This window comes from Olea europaea, chromosome 8 (assembly GCF_002742605.1).
Source record: "Olea europaea var. sylvestris chromosome 8, O_europaea_v1, whole genome shotgun sequence".
Lineage (NCBI taxonomy): Eukaryota > Viridiplantae > Streptophyta > Magnoliopsida > Lamiales > Oleaceae > Olea > Olea europaea.
In genome coordinates, this window is record NC_036244.1 from 16,567,084 (window position 1) to 16,583,510 (window position 16,427).

The 16,427-nt window shown below is 32.0% G+C and overlaps 1 protein-coding gene across 3 annotated transcripts; it reads left to right on the forward strand.

Annotated features, from left to right (window-relative positions):
• The first annotated feature begins 2,536 nt into the window (after positions 1–2,536).
• Positions 2,537–13,752, forward strand: LOC111398995 (chaperone protein dnaJ 15-like). Of its 3 annotated transcripts, none has more exons than XM_023026192.1 (12): positions 2,537–2,668; positions 3,029–3,223; positions 3,941–4,064; positions 6,027–6,109; positions 6,180–6,291; positions 6,369–6,473; positions 6,608–6,658; positions 11,749–11,838; positions 11,920–12,028; positions 12,143–12,291; positions 12,614–12,667; positions 13,227–13,752. In XM_023026192.1, the coding sequence occupies exons 2-12, from the start codon at positions 3,111–3,113 to the stop codon at positions 13,437–13,439; spliced, it is 1,203 nt and encodes a 400-aa protein (XP_022881960.1). In that variant the 5' UTR covers positions 2,537–2,668; positions 3,029–3,110; the 3' UTR covers positions 13,440–13,752. The 3 variants fall into 3 exon arrangements, with proteins under 3 accessions (XP_022881960.1, XP_022881958.1, XP_022881959.1); XM_023026191.1 differs by having other exon boundaries at positions 2,544–2,668; positions 2,966–3,223; XM_023026190.1 differs by having other exon boundaries at positions 2,543–3,223.
• The last annotated feature ends 2,675 nt before the right edge of the window (positions 13,753–16,427 follow it).

The following is a 16,427-nucleotide window of genomic DNA, read 5'->3' on the forward strand; positions in this document are numbered from 1 at the left end:
CTGCATCATCGGAACAATTATCAACATCTAACACATAAATTTAGGGATTAAGATAAGATAAGCCTATACCTTCAAAATTATTCAGTGTTAAAATCCAAAAAATCCCCGCACAGTTTGTGCAGGGACTCCGCACCAAGATTGCTACAAGAAGCTATACTTCACGATTTCTGCCAAGATTGCTAATGCATGAGATACATAAGAGATATAAATGAATTAACAAGCTAATAAGTATTTTAATTTACATTAAACCAAGAATATATCTCTCTATTCACACAAAAATCCAAAATTGTGAATCTAATAAACAAAATTATAATTATCAGATAAAACCGAGGATATACCTCTCTATTCACTAGAAATCAAAAATTTTACACGTAGAATCTTGAATAAACAAAATCATAATCTGAGAAAAACGGCATGCCAGGATTTACCTCTCTATTCACGAGAATTTTGCACGAAGAGATTAATCATAAAAAAAATTAGAGAAGAATTGAAGAAGAAGTGAAAAAAGAAAATAATGATGATGAAGAAGAAAGCTAGTGTCTGGGTTTGCATGGGGAAATGGCTTCACCGTCCTTTTGAGTAAGAAAAAATGGATATGACTGATATTTACAGTGAAATAACTGTTTAGTTACAGTAGAAGTCTGAACACTATTGCAACTACAGTGAATTTTATTTATATTTCTATAAGTAGTTAGATAAATAGCTCAAGAGACCAAAGTATTCTCAATTAAAAATAACGAATCATACCATATATGTTACGATATATATGTAGGCATGGACACAATCCAGTTTTTAAAAAGAATCGAATCGAACTAAGAATTATTGGATATCTTGTAAATGGAACTGTCGGGTTCAACTTTAATTTTGAAATTAAACCATTCAATTTCGTATCACTATTAAATTTTTCAATGTCCACATAATTTCAACAACTATTTTCATTCTCCAAGTATTTGAAGCAACACGAGAACTTTACAAATGATACATTCTATCTTAATAAATGACAAAAATAGTTTGAATTTAAAAATAGAAACAACAAGTTATCTAATAAAATTCATTCACAAATATACATAAACAAAAAGTAAAAAATAACAGTAACCATGGGCTAATTTACTTTCAAGTTCGATTACAAAAAATAATACAAATTTTGGGAGGTCTAATTCTTCAATTCTGATTTACAGAGCTTGAGAATCGAACTAAATAATTCCTTTGATTCTTGATATTAATATCCATCACCCAATTTAACTTAACAAAACCCAAGTCAAACCATTCGGCTCGATTCGGGTCATGTTCATGACGTGGACTTTTGTCCATCCCTAACATTACGTAACACTCCACATATTTTTTACTATTCTTCAAAATTTTAATTTCTATTATTTTTTTATCTAAAAAGTTAATATATTTAATAAAACATCATAACACCTGGTAAGTAAATCTTAAAGAATAATAAAATCATTAACAAACAGTATGTAAAGTGTTACATAATATAACGCATAGAGTTGTGAATTATTATTTTCACTTATGAATGTTTTGTTATGTTTAACAATTTATAATGACAAATTTGCAAATGTAACTAACTTATTTTTTTATTATATTATTATTATTATTTTTTTTTTCAAAACTTGTTTCTTGTTGGGTAAATATATGTACACCACAATTTTTATTAACAACATCAAGTTATAATTAAAATGAAAGTCCTTAACTTTTGTGGTTGTATTTTCAACTTTTCTGTTATATTTTATTCTCAACCTTATTTTAATTAATATATCTTGTTCCAGATGGTGAAGTAAAAAGATTTATGTCATTCGCATTTTTTAAATAGGCAAGACAAACAATACTTACGTAAATTTGACAAATTTTTTTCTCCCATATTGGCATCATATTTGGATAAAATATTGTTATCAAATACTGGATGTAATAATTAATTAAATGTTAAATACAAAAATATAAACAAAAAAAATTGGAGATATAAGTGCAAAAAAGGAGCAAAATTTAAGAACCTTAATTATAATTAAAATGGGTTACAGTTAACAAAAATTGTAGTGTATATTTAATTATTAATTAATAAATCATCATATACAAAATTAAGGGCCCGTATGATTTGTGTTTGAGTTTTCAATTTTGAATTTTAAATTCATTTTCATTTTTACTTGTTTTTGAGTATTATTTTTTCGATTGTTGAAAACTCATTTGATTTGTTATCATGAAAAACTAATTCTCAACATAGAAACTAAAAAAATACTTTTGTTTGAAATTTTCAAAATTATTTTATGACATTTTGTTACGTGAAAATGATTATTCAGTACAATAGAACGATTCTATATTAATATATTAATAAGTAATATATGCATTTTAAAGTTATTAAACCTTACAATATATATATATTTTTGCTATAAAAGTAAAATAAAAATAAATAATAAATTGAGTTTACAAACATAGAAATACACCCTAAATGTAGGGGTTGTTTTGTAAATTTCCCTATTTTCCCATGGAATTAAAATCTCTGACTCCTTATCCAGTTATCCGTGAACTCTCGCGTACACGATCCTTTATTTTTTTAGTAGTGAAGCTCATCCGTACATAAATATTACACCGTTTTTATTTTATTTTTATGTTCTGCTCAGCTGAAATTGCAAGGGGAAAAAGGAAGGAGCAAATCAAGAAAATAAAAGTGCAATTTTATCAAATTTATTCAATTATATGTTTCTATATATCCAAGCATATGCGGATTTGTGCGTTATATAATTTGAATCCGCTTTGTGATAGATCTTATTTATTAATCTTTTCATTTTCACCGTTGGGACCAATTAATTACTGAATAATTTTGCGTTCACTCCCAGAAATAATTTAAAGTGATCCTATGCATTGAAATTCGTGCCTCAAAATCTAGCTCGTTTTTTGTATGAAGATTTTTTTTTCTTTAATGAAATCTGTTTGAAGAAAATTTGTTGTGCTTGCTTGTTTGCAGACAGGATTTTAGCCTGGTTGGTATACATAATATAGTTAACAGGCAAGAAAGTCAATTTTGCAGGAAGCAAAAGAAACACACTTTGGTGAAAGGGAAATAAAATATTGAAAACAGAGTATAGAAGAGGTGAATTAGGGGGTCGAAGATGGAGGGATCGTCGGCGCCTGCATTGCGCCGGGATCCGTACGAGGTGTTGAGTGTGTCAAGGGATTCTTCTGATCAAGAAATCAAGACTGCTTATAGAAAGCTTGCTCTCAAGTAAGTTTCAACATTTTTAATTTTTTACTTTTCAGCTTTTAAACTTTGATTGCGTACAGTTATTTGAGGTAAATATGTGTTTCATGGTTGGTGAAGTTGGATTATTTGATTCTCATTTTTAAGAATCACCGTTTTGTTTATGCTTGTGGGTGCAATTTTTTAAATAGATGAGTTTGGTGTTGGTGGTAAGGTCAAATTGTGTTTCATTGCGTTTACTAGCACTATAAAGGTTAAAAGGTTCGCAGATCAATTCAAGAATTTTTATTTTATTTGGTGTAGATTTATATCTTTCTGTTTGAGAGTGCTATCAGTATCAGTTAGGTCTTAAGCTCAATTGGTGTTCAAGTAGGCAGGTGAAGTGCTTAACTAATTTGTTAATGATTTTCTTGAATTTAAAATTACAAAAGGATACAAGGACGAAAAAGAAAGGGTTTCTGTCCAGATATATTAAGAATGTTTTGTTCAAGATTTCTTAATATTGAGAGTTTGAATCTGAGTTATATTTGTTTGTCAATCAGTCGATGGTAATGTGGAAATTGCTGGTTTTGAGAATGGTAAATCTGCTTTGGAAGTTTCACAGCATAGTGATGCAAAGTTGTTACATATCTTAAGGAATCTGTGAATGGTTCTTCGTTCCAACCTAAATTTGCATAGCAGTAAACTTTAAGGAAAGCTCATATAGATTTCATGGATCAGATAATCAATTGTTATATACAGGTACCACCCGGACAAGAATGCTAGTAATCCCGAAGCTTCAGAGCTTTTCAAGGAGGTTGCATATTCGTATAGCATTTTATCTGATCCCGAGAAAAAGAGACAATACGATAATGCAGGATTTGTGGTAATACTTATCTTCCATCAGTTCCATGTCTTTTTGAATATGGGTAGTGTAGTACTCCTCTGTTGGTTTTGAAATGGCATGTTACTGCCTAGTATTGAACTAGGCAAGTAATCGACTTTTAGATCCTAAAATTAGGCAAATTACCACCCATTTAAGCAAAAATACACTTGGATTTGATTTTATGAAATACCTTGACCAAAATGATTGTAGGTTATTACTGTGGTAGAATGCCTGCCCGTGTATAATATTTTTAAGTTCTACAACCACTACAGTTCAAACGAAACCACACATGGAGTGTCAAATTGGAAAACACTAAAAATATTATCTCTATCTCTCATGAAACATGTGGATGTATCTGGATTGAAGAGTTGCATTTTTCTTTTCAATGGTTTGCAATTTTGTTCAAAAACTTGGATGTTGAAACCCAGTTTAAACACGGTGAAGTTGATCATCTTCAGTTTTTTGTCGAATTTAAAATTATAAAGAAATAATAATTTTTGTTAAAATAATGCTACCAATGATTAACCTATATGACGTGGTTGTTTTTAGTGCCAATTTTAGGATTTATATGCCTCTACGGACAATATAGATTTGAATATATTTTGAGGCGTTATTAAGAAATTTTGGCCACTTGTTTCTCTCTGTGCGTCCGCATGTCTGATCTCATGCTTCTGTATTATGTGGATCTGTAATGGTTAAATCATGGAGTTGAGCCTTGACTTTTCCATCATAGTTTTGTGCATCATTTGTCGGTATTTAAAGCTATCTTGAACTGAAGAAAAGCATGTTAATTGGTTGACGGGTTAGGGGTAGATATTTCTATTTTTTCTGATAATTTAGTTATAGTGCATCTATTGTCAAATTATTTTAACAAGTTCGTGGTTGAAGTTTCTCATGTTGGCCAAATTTGACAAGATACTATACATCATATGCAGCCACATCAGTCGGTAAAAGGTTTTTGGCAATTGCAGTTTTTATTTCCTTCACACACGTTTGCATGCATCTTATTGTGTTTCAGTGCTTGTCTGAGAAAACTTATAATTAAATTATAATTTAAAGGTCAAGGTCAAACTTTAATTTTTTCCACTCATTTTGAAGGACTCACAATTACTAACCACTTATCCACCCATTTCTATCACATTATAATTTCAGCTACTTATAAACAAATCCAAACAAGCACTTACTCAAGCCACCTGCACATTTGCTTGCATGTTTTGATTTCTGATTCAAGCCAACTGGGCTATTCAGTTTCTACAACTTATATGATAAGAGCATGTAGACATTATTGTTTGTACATGTGTTTATTATATATCATAGTCATTTTGTATATGTATATAGTCAAATGGGCTTGTTGTTTCTTATGTCAGTTCATGCATGTTTTGGGATGTTTTTGTGAATGGAGTTGGACGTGCCTGTGTTGTCTCTATTTTATTTGATTAGCATGAATTTAGAGGGGCATCTTGTCCCCAGCTTATTTAATACATCGTGATGGAGTATTTATGTTGCTTTTCAGGTTGGTTTTAGTCTGTATAAAAGGGAGGTTTTGTCGAGTTTTTGTTAAATAATTCACTAGTAGCATTAGTCCCTATTTGACAACCATTAATTGTGGAGTTTTGAATAGTGTTTTTTAGGAGAATATTTGTTTAAGAAGTAAGGAAAAATTTTGGGTTTACGTGCAAAATATTTTATTGTATGAATGTATGATTGACAAAGAGTATGTAGAAAAAAGAGTTTGAAAATAATGGTTGTCAAACAGGGGCTTAGATTAACTTTAGCCTTGATGATGCGGTCTAGTGCCTAGCTAGCATGTATTATTCGTGCATATCGTGTCTCGAGTCTACCAGAGTTAAACTGGGTGGGTAGTGACTGTGCATTAATATTTCAAATAATTGCTTGCCCTTTTGACTAGTTTTTATTTTGCATCTCCCAATTGGTTCAACATTTGACATCAACAATAATAAGGCCCTTGATGCCGAAGGAATGGATGTGGAAGTTGATCTATCAAACCTTGGAACTGTTAACACAATGTTTGCTGCTTTATTCAGGTACTCTTGTTGATCTTTTTGTATTGTTGTAATCAAGAACTAGGTTGTTTACCTATTTTTATTTGGATAGCAAGCTGGGTGTCCCTATCAAGACCACAATTTCTGCTAATGTTCTTGAAGATGCTTTAAATGGCACTGTTACAGTCAGACCTCTTCCAATTGGAACTTCAGTCAGCGGAAAGGTACACATTCCTTTTGTAGGATAAAGAAGACTCTTTTTTTCTTTGTTCTGATTTTGCTCCTTTTTTTCTGGTCACAGGTAGAAAAGCAATGTGCTCACTTTTTTGGTGTAACTATTAATGAAGAACAAGCTGAAGCAGGCATTGTAGTTAGAGTTACTTCAGCAGCACAGAGCAAATTTAAGGTGCATGCATATTTGTTGTTGTAGAGTATATTATACAACTAATTATGGAGAAAGTGCCTCTTTTGCGTAATTTGGTGTGCAAAGCACATGCAAAATAAATTGATTACTGAAAACTTTTGATTTGTGATTTTCAGCTCCTGTACTTTGAGCATGATGCAAATGGTGGGTATGGCCTTGCCTTGCAGGTAATTTATCATCTTTACAGTTTTAGTGCTTGTTTGGATTCGCTTATAAGCTACATAAATTATATGTAATAAAAAATGAGTGGTGGATAAGTGGGTATAGGATAGTGTCGTTAAAATATAAGTTTGCCTTTGACCTTTTTTATAACGTGATTATATGTTTTCCCAAACAAGCACTTAGTATTGAGATGTTTTGCCTCTGTGATGCGACACATATATGTTGAGGAATTTTGAGCTTATACCTCCACATAAACCAATAAATAATTTCGAAAGTATAAAATACTAACTATATTAATAACAAACTAAAAATCATCTATACAACCAATAATAACACATTTTAACAAAGTTAAAAGTTTAATTTACAGCTAGAAACATAAAATGGATCAAAAAAGTAGCAAATTATAAATCAACAAAGTTGTAATCGCATAAACAAGACCATTAATCCATAACTCGAGCTATAAACAAATGAAACAATCTACCACATATGGAAAGATGCTAATGAATGAAGATAAATCACTGGATAACTTGGAGAAAAATATAAGTGAAAAAGACTAAAGTTATGTGGTGCAAGTCTCTTGCCACAAATCTACTGCCATAAAGTTGCATGAATCTGGAGGATTGTACTTTAGTTGTAAGAGCAGAGTGCTAAGTTCTGTTTAAAACAACCAAAAAACCCTTCAAATTTTAACACTGTAAAAAACCACCTTAAAAGTCAAATTGGTAAAAAGGATGCCTTGACTTATGGACATTTTATGTGCATACTTATTAAAACATTTTTTACATATAGGTCTTGTTAACTTACACGTGCCAAGGAATAGGTATTCCCAAAGTGTTTACACTATTAGTTATTTAGCCAGTATTGATTGGGATAACAACAAATTGCATGTGTGTTCCTTTAACTTCAGTTTAAACACCACACATATGCATTGCTATCTTAGTGTTGTCTTTCTTATTTTCTAAATTGATATCTAGGTTCCTATTCTTTTATCTTTTCAAATTTTAGGTTGAGGATGAACATTTCTGCTACTTATAATGCCCTTTAGAATGCTATGTTTGTAAATAATTCTTCTCCCTTCTCCTCTCACCTATGGTCTATTGCTTAATGGTTTACATATTGATTTACTTTGCATGTTGGTTAATAACTTGCTATACTGACAATAACAACATATTTTAATTGCTTCTACAGTTCTTTATTTCAGACAATTCATTTGCTCACATGTTCCCTTTATGTCAGTTATTTTGATCTGTTAGTCTTTTCCTATACTTTTTTTTTCTTTTCTTCCTAAACTTAACCTTGTTTTATTCAATCTATTGCTTATTGTTCATCCGGGACTGTGATTCTTAGATAAAAACCAGTAAACGATTAATGAAATAGTGGTGAGACCTTTTTCTGGTTACCAAAATCCGTCTCAATTGTGTTATGGACTGATTCTACTCTCCCTCAGCCTGAATCCCGATCTGAATGTGAATTTTGATCATTAATGGTGCTTCTTTACGTGGAATCACCTCAAGGCAATCTGAGTATTGGTCCATCTTCTTGTGTCACATGCTTATGCTTGTTATTTTTTATTTGTACATTACTAATATCACATTCTTTTAAGTCTTGAATGCTTTTATTTCATGTTTTCTCTATGGTATCCACAGATCTGGTTATGGTCTAACATTCCTACCTATCATCCAGAATTTTATAGGTTCACATTTGTCATGCATTGCCCCCCTATGTGAGGCTATCTAATTGCGTTAATCTAGTGATACGTTGTGAGAACTTGTGCAGTTTTTACTCTCTGGGCTATTAAGTTCCTTAAACCATAATCAGTTTATTTGCTGTCTTTTAAACATTTTTGAAAGTCAAATTTCTTTTTGGGGGTGTAAATATGAACTTAATAGAGTTCTAGTGTCAAAACTCTGTGTATGATTGGCATTCAGTAATTAAGCTATGTCTATGATAAATTTATAGATATTGTGTTGTTGGATTGAATATCAAACTACATTTATAAATAGACACTCCAATTAACAAATAACGTCACACTGAAATTCCGTAATATCGTTTGTCATTGAGTTTTGATTTGAATCTCTGGGTAATTCTTTCAGCAAAAAAGGGCTAACTACTAGTCCCTCTCAGGTTGGATGTTACATCATAATTCAATATTAGATGGGTAATTTGGTCTTTTATGCCTACCTTAAAACTGAAAAAATATGGAAAATCACAAGCCATTGATCTTGATGATTTATGCTAAAGAGAATGAAATAAAGCAAAATCACCACTTGCCACTGTTCAATAAACACCCTCAAGGAACCTTAAAACTTAACAGGAATTCAATTTTGTGGAAAATTTGTAACATCTCAACTTTGATAAACGTCAAGAAAATATTATGTACAACAGAACATATATAAGCCCTGATCCCTCTTGTATTTTCTCCAAGGGATTGCTCTGATATGGAAGGGAAAGAGAGGCGGAACCATTTTTCATGCTGTGGATTGGAGAGATTGTGCTCTCATGGTTTCGAGGAAACAAAATTAGAAGGGAAGATATTGCAAAGTGGTTACTGTCACACTGGGCCGTGGGGCCTCCTTTTTTATTTTTTTCCTCCACTTTCCTTTTCTGCTTCACTTTTTGTGGTTTTGAAGGAGGGATGGAGTGTGTGCTGGTAGTCAGGCAGGCATGGTAGATTTCCCCTTTTCTGTTGCTAGCTGTGGTGAATCTAGACATCGACAAGGACGATTGATGATACATAGTTTTTCAGGTTCGGGAAAGGGGATCTCTTTTCTACTTCATCCCTTTTGAGTAATCAAGATCATCTGAGGATGAATGATCAAGATCTGTGGCTCATATTATGTCTTTTTAGCCCTAAGTTACATATTGAGACACCAAATTCCAGCTCAATTGTTATAATTAGTGGGCAGATTCTGATCAGAGGGAGTAATTTGATCTTTGTGAAAAATTTCAGCTGTCCGACTTTAGATTTAACTCAAAACCTGGCACTTCAATGATTATTTCTTGTGCTAATCCGACTGAATGAATATTAGAGCAGCCATATCCATTCATTTCCTTAAGTTTGGAGCTTGCAAATCTTAGTTGTTTGCTGGAATGACTTGTACAAGATTCATTCTCTGTTCAACTTGTTACACATGCTTGCTAAAGGTTGCAAATTTGGTTAAAAGAATGAAACTACAGTTATGATGGATATTTAGTTTCTGCTGGATTGCCTTAGGGCTCACTTTGAGGGGGACATCCAAAACTGCCCAGGGGCAGGGATGAGGGGTGCAAGGTTATGGCCAAATGCTTTATTGGATTAGGTAACTTTAAAACTATGTTGCATGGACATTTCAATTTGGTTAGCATGTCCGTATTCGATACATGTCAGAAACAAATACTTTTCAGATATTCTACCATGATCATTTTTCTTTCTTTATCAAATATTCGATATATTTTTACTCAAAATTATAATTAAATAATAACTAAAAATTAATAATAAGTATAAAATTAAATTTGTACTATATAAATGAAGAATTGTAAATAATTTAATCTACGTGTCGACAACATGTCATGTCAGAATTTTTTAAAAAAAGTCACATGTCGGAGTGTCAATGCATCATAACTTTAATCCCTATATAACGGAAGCTTATGCATTGTAATAGTTACAATTGATATTGAATGAAAACCACAATTCTCTCTCTCTCTCTCTTCATATCTTTCTCCCTCTTTCTCTCTCCTCTCATCTTCTATGACTCTAGTTTTAGTTTGATTGCATTCTACTTCAAATTGGTATCAGAGCTTGACGCTCTATCCTTAATGACCATTCCCACATGCATTATGTTTGGAAATGTTTTTTTGCAGTAGACATCCCAACCTATTCAAAACTGCCGTCACCTTTTGCCACCACCCTTAATCGTTGAAAATCACCACAAAAGCCCGGCCCATCAAACCCGCCATTAAATGCCACCTTCAAAAACCCATGCCAACAATTAGAAACTACCATAAAACACCGAAACCACCTATTGTTTGGGACAAGATCATCTATGACTTCACCATTATTCTTACCTGTACTATGAATAAAAGATCACTCTATTCATTCATCTTAGCTTACTTAAAGCATTTAGATTTCAAAGTATTTCCTCACTATTCTAATTAACAATTTATCCCATCCTAGTCTGACCTACAAAAGGATTTCCTCAAGAATAATGTTCACGAAGGACCTCATCTTGAATATAAGTTGTAAGTTCGTTCATGATGAAAAGCTTGTTTGTGGAAATGTTTATAAACAGTTTTGTTTATAAATAGATAAGAACAAGCGGTGGATAAGTGTGCATTACTTGTGACTCTTACAAAATGTGTGGATAAAAGTTGGTTTGACCAGCTTCTGACCGTTTATAAACACTTGCCAAACGTATGCTAAAGCAAAAAATATAATGACAGAGGCAAAACCGTAGGGCAAGCTTACAATAATAGGAAATTCATCACTTGCTAATCACCAAATAGAAAATATTCTGCTGTCCCATCGTCATTTCTAAACTTCCCATTTTGCGAGGTTCAAATTTGATCAGTTATACTTGGACAAATATGTCTGCGTTCTATAGGTTGCTATTAACTTAGTTTCTTTACTAGTCCATTCGATTTAGTAGTGGCCTAGTATTGAGTATCTAGTTCCAGTTGGCTGGGTATCAGAATCTTGTTATTTTGCTGGCCTGAGATCTTCATGCCTATGGATTAAGATTTCTGGCAGTGCAGTGCTATCCCACCTAATTTGGAGGCTTATGTAATCGTACCTTTTGATTTGATGCCGTGATTCTAGTAGTTGATTCATGCCTACAGATATAACTAAATGTGCAGTTCTTTTCAAATGAACCTATTGAAAATTTTCGCCCTCGAACCTAGCACTATTTCTGTTCTCAATAGATTCTTTAAGTGTTTGGGTCGCCATTTGGGCCTGAATTTAGTTTCCTTGCTGGATGTGAAATCTTCTTACTATTGTAAAATATTTCATTATGTTTATATATCTATGGCTTTGTTCCCCTGGCACTGAATGCTTCTACATGTGTAATTTATTGATGCATATTATTTCATGAGCCTGTGACACTGTTAACTTATACAGGAAGAAAGTGAGAAGACAGGCAAGGCTACATCAGCTGGAATGTATTTCTTGCATTTTCAAGTGTACAGGATGGATTCTACTGTAAATGCAGTATGTCAGTTTACTTGTCCTTTTCAACTAAGAGGGTTTACATGTTTACTTGCACTGAATAATGTGTACGTGGTGATGTAGTTGGCAATGGCTAAGGATCCAGACGCTGCTTTCTTCAAAAGATTGGAAGGCCTTCAACCTTGTGAGGTCTCAGAACTAAAAGCTGGCACTCACATATTTGCTGTTTATGGTCCGAATTGATTTTATATTGTGTTTATTATTATAAATATTGAGCTTATAGTATAAGTAATTATTACAAAACAGATTAAAATCATTTAAACTCACCTGTGCCTGATGCATGTAGGAGATAACTTCTTCAAACCTGCAACCTACACAATTGAGGCGCTCTGTACAAAGTCGTATGAGGATACAACTCATAAGCTGAAGGATATTGAGGCTGAGATTTTGAGGAAGAGAAATGAGATACGCCAATTCGAAACAGAATACAGAAAGGTTTCTTGCCTTTTCCAGCCATGTTAATTATTGTGAAAGCACATCATCTAAAAGCCCACGCTGTTAGGGAGTTTCCCATTTGTTTATTTAATTTAGTCTTTAACAATCCCCTCACGTGCACAATTTTCATGGAGGGGCAAGTTAAGAATTTTTGTCTGCTGTGATACCATGTGGAACCACTTCATCTAAATGCTTACCCTGTTAGAGAGGGGGCAAATTCATTTATTTAAATTTATTAATCAATAGTTACCGGTGTTTTCTATTGAAGGTTCATGCACATATTTCTTACTGCGCTTTTATTCTGTTTGGTTGTTATCTGCAGGCTTTGGCGCGCTTCCAAGAAGTCACCAATAGATACAACCAGGAAAAGCAATCTGTAAGTTTACTACTCATGTTTTGAATCGCCCACTGTCAAAATACCCTTGCCATCAATCTTAGTTTCCATCTCTTTGGATTTCATTTTCCATTAAATCTGTACAAGGTTAAAGAAGAAAATAAATAATTACAAATATTAACATATTAACAATTAGTGTTCCGTGCATCTTGGAGTTGAAAGTTTAGATTGTGATATTCTCTGTCATTTTGCTAAATGTAATGTGTCATGCTCGCATTATTTATACCAATTTATTTGGCCAACTACTAACTTCTGTATAATGTTATTTTAAGGAGTTCGAAAGTAATGTATAGGGAATCCATGTTCAAGAGTTCACTATCTTTATTTTTTGTTTTTATGGTCGCCAAACTTCCTCTTTTTTGGAGTAAAATTGTTAAATTCATGTCAGCTTCACTTATAATTGACTTCTTGGATACGTGAGATAATTACTAATTCAACCTATTGTTTTATACATCTGATTTCTGATTCTTCCCTTGCTGGTTCCCTTAATTTGCTGCTGTTATTTACTTAATTATCTTGCTTGTCTTCTTCGTCCAAACAGGTTGATGAGCTGCTAAAACAACGAGACAGCGTCCACTCTTCTTTTACCGTTTCAAGATCAGTCGTTACTACAGGTGGAAGTGGACATTTTAGTAATGGAAGTAGTGATTTCAAATCCGAGAGTCCGGAAGAAGAGGGAAGTTCAGATTTGAAGGACAAATCTTCAAAAAAGAAATGGTTCAATCTCAACCTCAAAGGATCTGATAAAAAGTGAGTGGTAGATAATTTCCTGTTTGTTCCGAAGGTATGAAATTTTATTCTTGCATGCAAACTTTGGGCAAAGTAATTTTACCAGCTACATATGGTTCCCATTGTATTGTGTGATTGGTATGTTTATTTTCGAGGCTGTTTTATGATATTTCACTGCTGTAAAATGTTGAAACTATAGAGGATTTTTGTAATTAGATTTATTTATTTTGGGCCTGTTCTATACTTAGGCACCATGTTGTGTAAGCATAATATTTTTTACTTTTTTTTTTCCCCACTATTTGTTTTATGGACATTTGTAATTTATATTTTGAGTTTTAGCTGGTGATCCAAGTGTTACTAGATGCGATTTTAACTCCTTTTTCTTCCTTGATTTTTTAAGTACGGTTTAATTCGCCTTCTATCTGTCGACATACGGATGTTTTGGAGTGGGGGCATGTGTATTCATGGTCAGGATAAAATATTATCTTTATTTTTTAATTATCAATTACTTTATGTTTTAGACAGATAATTTTGTTTAATGTTGAGATTAATGGTAACTGACTAGATGTTCAATTACTTTTATTATTGTAAATAATATTCCTACTATTCTCTATTTGTTTTTATTGTTATTGTCCTTGTTTATGAGTTTACCTCTGTATAGTGCGTTTTAATTGGGATGAAAACCAGGGTTGGCATCTGATATTGTCCTCCAAAGGAAAAATAAATAAATAAATAAATAAAGTTAATTTTAAGTAACTTTGAAGCGTGTGCAGGCTTACATTGGGTCATTTGAGGTTCGTTATCCTACAAAAATTTTCGAATTAATTTTTTTTTAATTTTTATTTTTTTCACTATTTGAATGACTTTTTCTTTCACTTTTTGTCTCTCGATTTCTCTCAAGTCTTGAATTTCATTTTTCTTTTAATATCTAATTTTGCTATTTTTACCAAATGATAATCAGTTCAATGCATCGAGGTCGACGAATGACCGTACCTTTATTTTTTGTTGGGTCACGTCAACACCAAAGTCCTCAACTCACAGCTGGAAACACACAATTGCATTGAAAATTTGACGGTCGAATGATAGTCTAATTGTAAATGTCAAGAAGAAATGTATTTGAAAATTTTGATAATGACGTAATTATACAATTTTTTCAAAGTATGAAAATTTAGCAACGTTTATAATAATATATTGGATTATTTTCAAATGTTATGTTGTTTGAAAAAAATATATAAATAATTTAATTGACTCACAATGAAGTATGTTTAACTTCACCATCACTTTTAAGTAGTTTCTTTTTCCGTTCTAAAATTAATTAATGTTGCATGACTCTTATTTTATTTACCCTGCGAGTGTTTTGCATTCATTTTTGGTTAATTATGAACTGAATTTGAAACTAAAAACTTCGAAGGGACATAAAATCCAACCTCCAATAATTGAGGTTACAACTAAAATTTGATAATAATGAAGAAAAATATAATTAATGAATTGTGGCGGCCAATGTAACATATTTGCTTCATGCCCAGTAATAAATAAGTTGTCTTGGTTGCCCAAAATGGTGGCATAATTACATAAGACCGGCTAATAAAATAAACTAGCAAAATAATAGACAAGAAAACGTAATATTAAAGTTTTATTTTTTCATCAACAAGGTTTAGCTACGTTTTTAAATATAGAGATGACCTAATGCACTTGAACAATTCACATAAAAAAATATAATTATTTTCTTGGAAATCTTCTTGTCTTGACTACGTGAAATAGACTAATTTGTTTAAGACCAACTGCATTGCATTACATTAACGTTTTCTGGTACAAATCACAAGTACCTTGAAAATTTCAAGATTTGTTTATCTAAGGTTCTTTCCTTAAACGAAGTACCATCATGTTCTTATATAAGATAAATATAGTAGAGCTTTATTATACTTCGATTAAGATATAGGAATTCGAAAATGGATCATGGAACTTTGCAGATTGTTCATATAAGCCCCATCCACTAGCAATTTCCACTTCTAAAGTTGGCTAAATAAAATAACGTGAAAGAATTTCTTATATTGATTTCAATATTCGATCTTAATATTATTGCATAATTTACTAAAGGATTTGAATGAAAAAAAGGCACACCAAAAGGCGATTTAACCTCGAAACGAGTTAGAAAATTGCCTGAAACTCTCATTTTCTTTAGAAAAGTTAAATATTATACGCTCCATTCGATGTTGACAAGATCCCTTCAATTTTTGTATAAAGCTCTCAAGTTATTAAAGTTGGCTCTAATCAAAAGTCATATTTTTACGAAATGATTGGAACTTGAATGAGTAAAGAAGGCTTCATAAACCAAAAGGTAAAAAATAAACTAATATCATCATTGTGAAGGAAAAGTAATTTAATTACTCACATTATTTACATCGCCATCAATTTTCTTATTATAAAATGTAAGAAAGTTGTAAAAAGATAAAAAAAAATATACATGCTGACATGAAATAGTGCATTTATCAAATATTTCATTACTACATCAAATCAAACCTTTCCACATGGTCACATATGTTTTGAGGAAGAAAATTTTAGTTCCCAATTTAAATTAATGAATACATAATTTAATATTCCTAATACATGTGAATGTGTCTTCCAACTAATGTGTTTGGACTATATGTTATGTGATGTTAATGTGGCCATCTAAGTGTCCACTCTAATGGCTACACAAATCACATTTAATTTGTCTCATTCATTGACCAAGTCCCCTTTCCCCCTTCAATCTCTCAATTTAGGAACACATCTTATTTTAAGAATTATGGCCTCGTTTAATTTGAATAAAAATTAATGAAACGTGTAAGTAAGAAGTTATGAATCTAATGAAATATGCGATTAAATTAACTGTTGATTTTAATTTAGATTTTACTTAATTTTTTAATTGAACCAGACTTTTTAAGTATGATGCTAAACTGTAATCTAGGCCAAGATTTGTAATTAATTATTTAATAATGTGTATTAGGGTGTGTGTCACTTCACATGACTTAAA

What these genes read in the sequence shown, in the direction of transcription:
- LOC111398995 (XM_023026192.1), top strand. Translation starts at nt 3,111, where the DNA reads ATGGAGGGATCGTCGGCGCCTGCATTGCGCCGGGATCCGTACGAGGTG. An exon ending in ATGTTTGCTGCTTTATTCAG is followed by an intron (nt 6,110 to 6,179) that starts GTACTCTTGTTG and finishes TTATTTGGATAG; the next exon opens with CAAGCTGGGTGTCCCTATCA. An exon ending in GGTATGGCCTTGCCTTGCAG is followed by an intron (nt 6,659 to 11,748) that starts GTAATTTATCAT and finishes TAACTTATACAG; the next exon opens with GAAGAAAGTGAGAAGACAGG.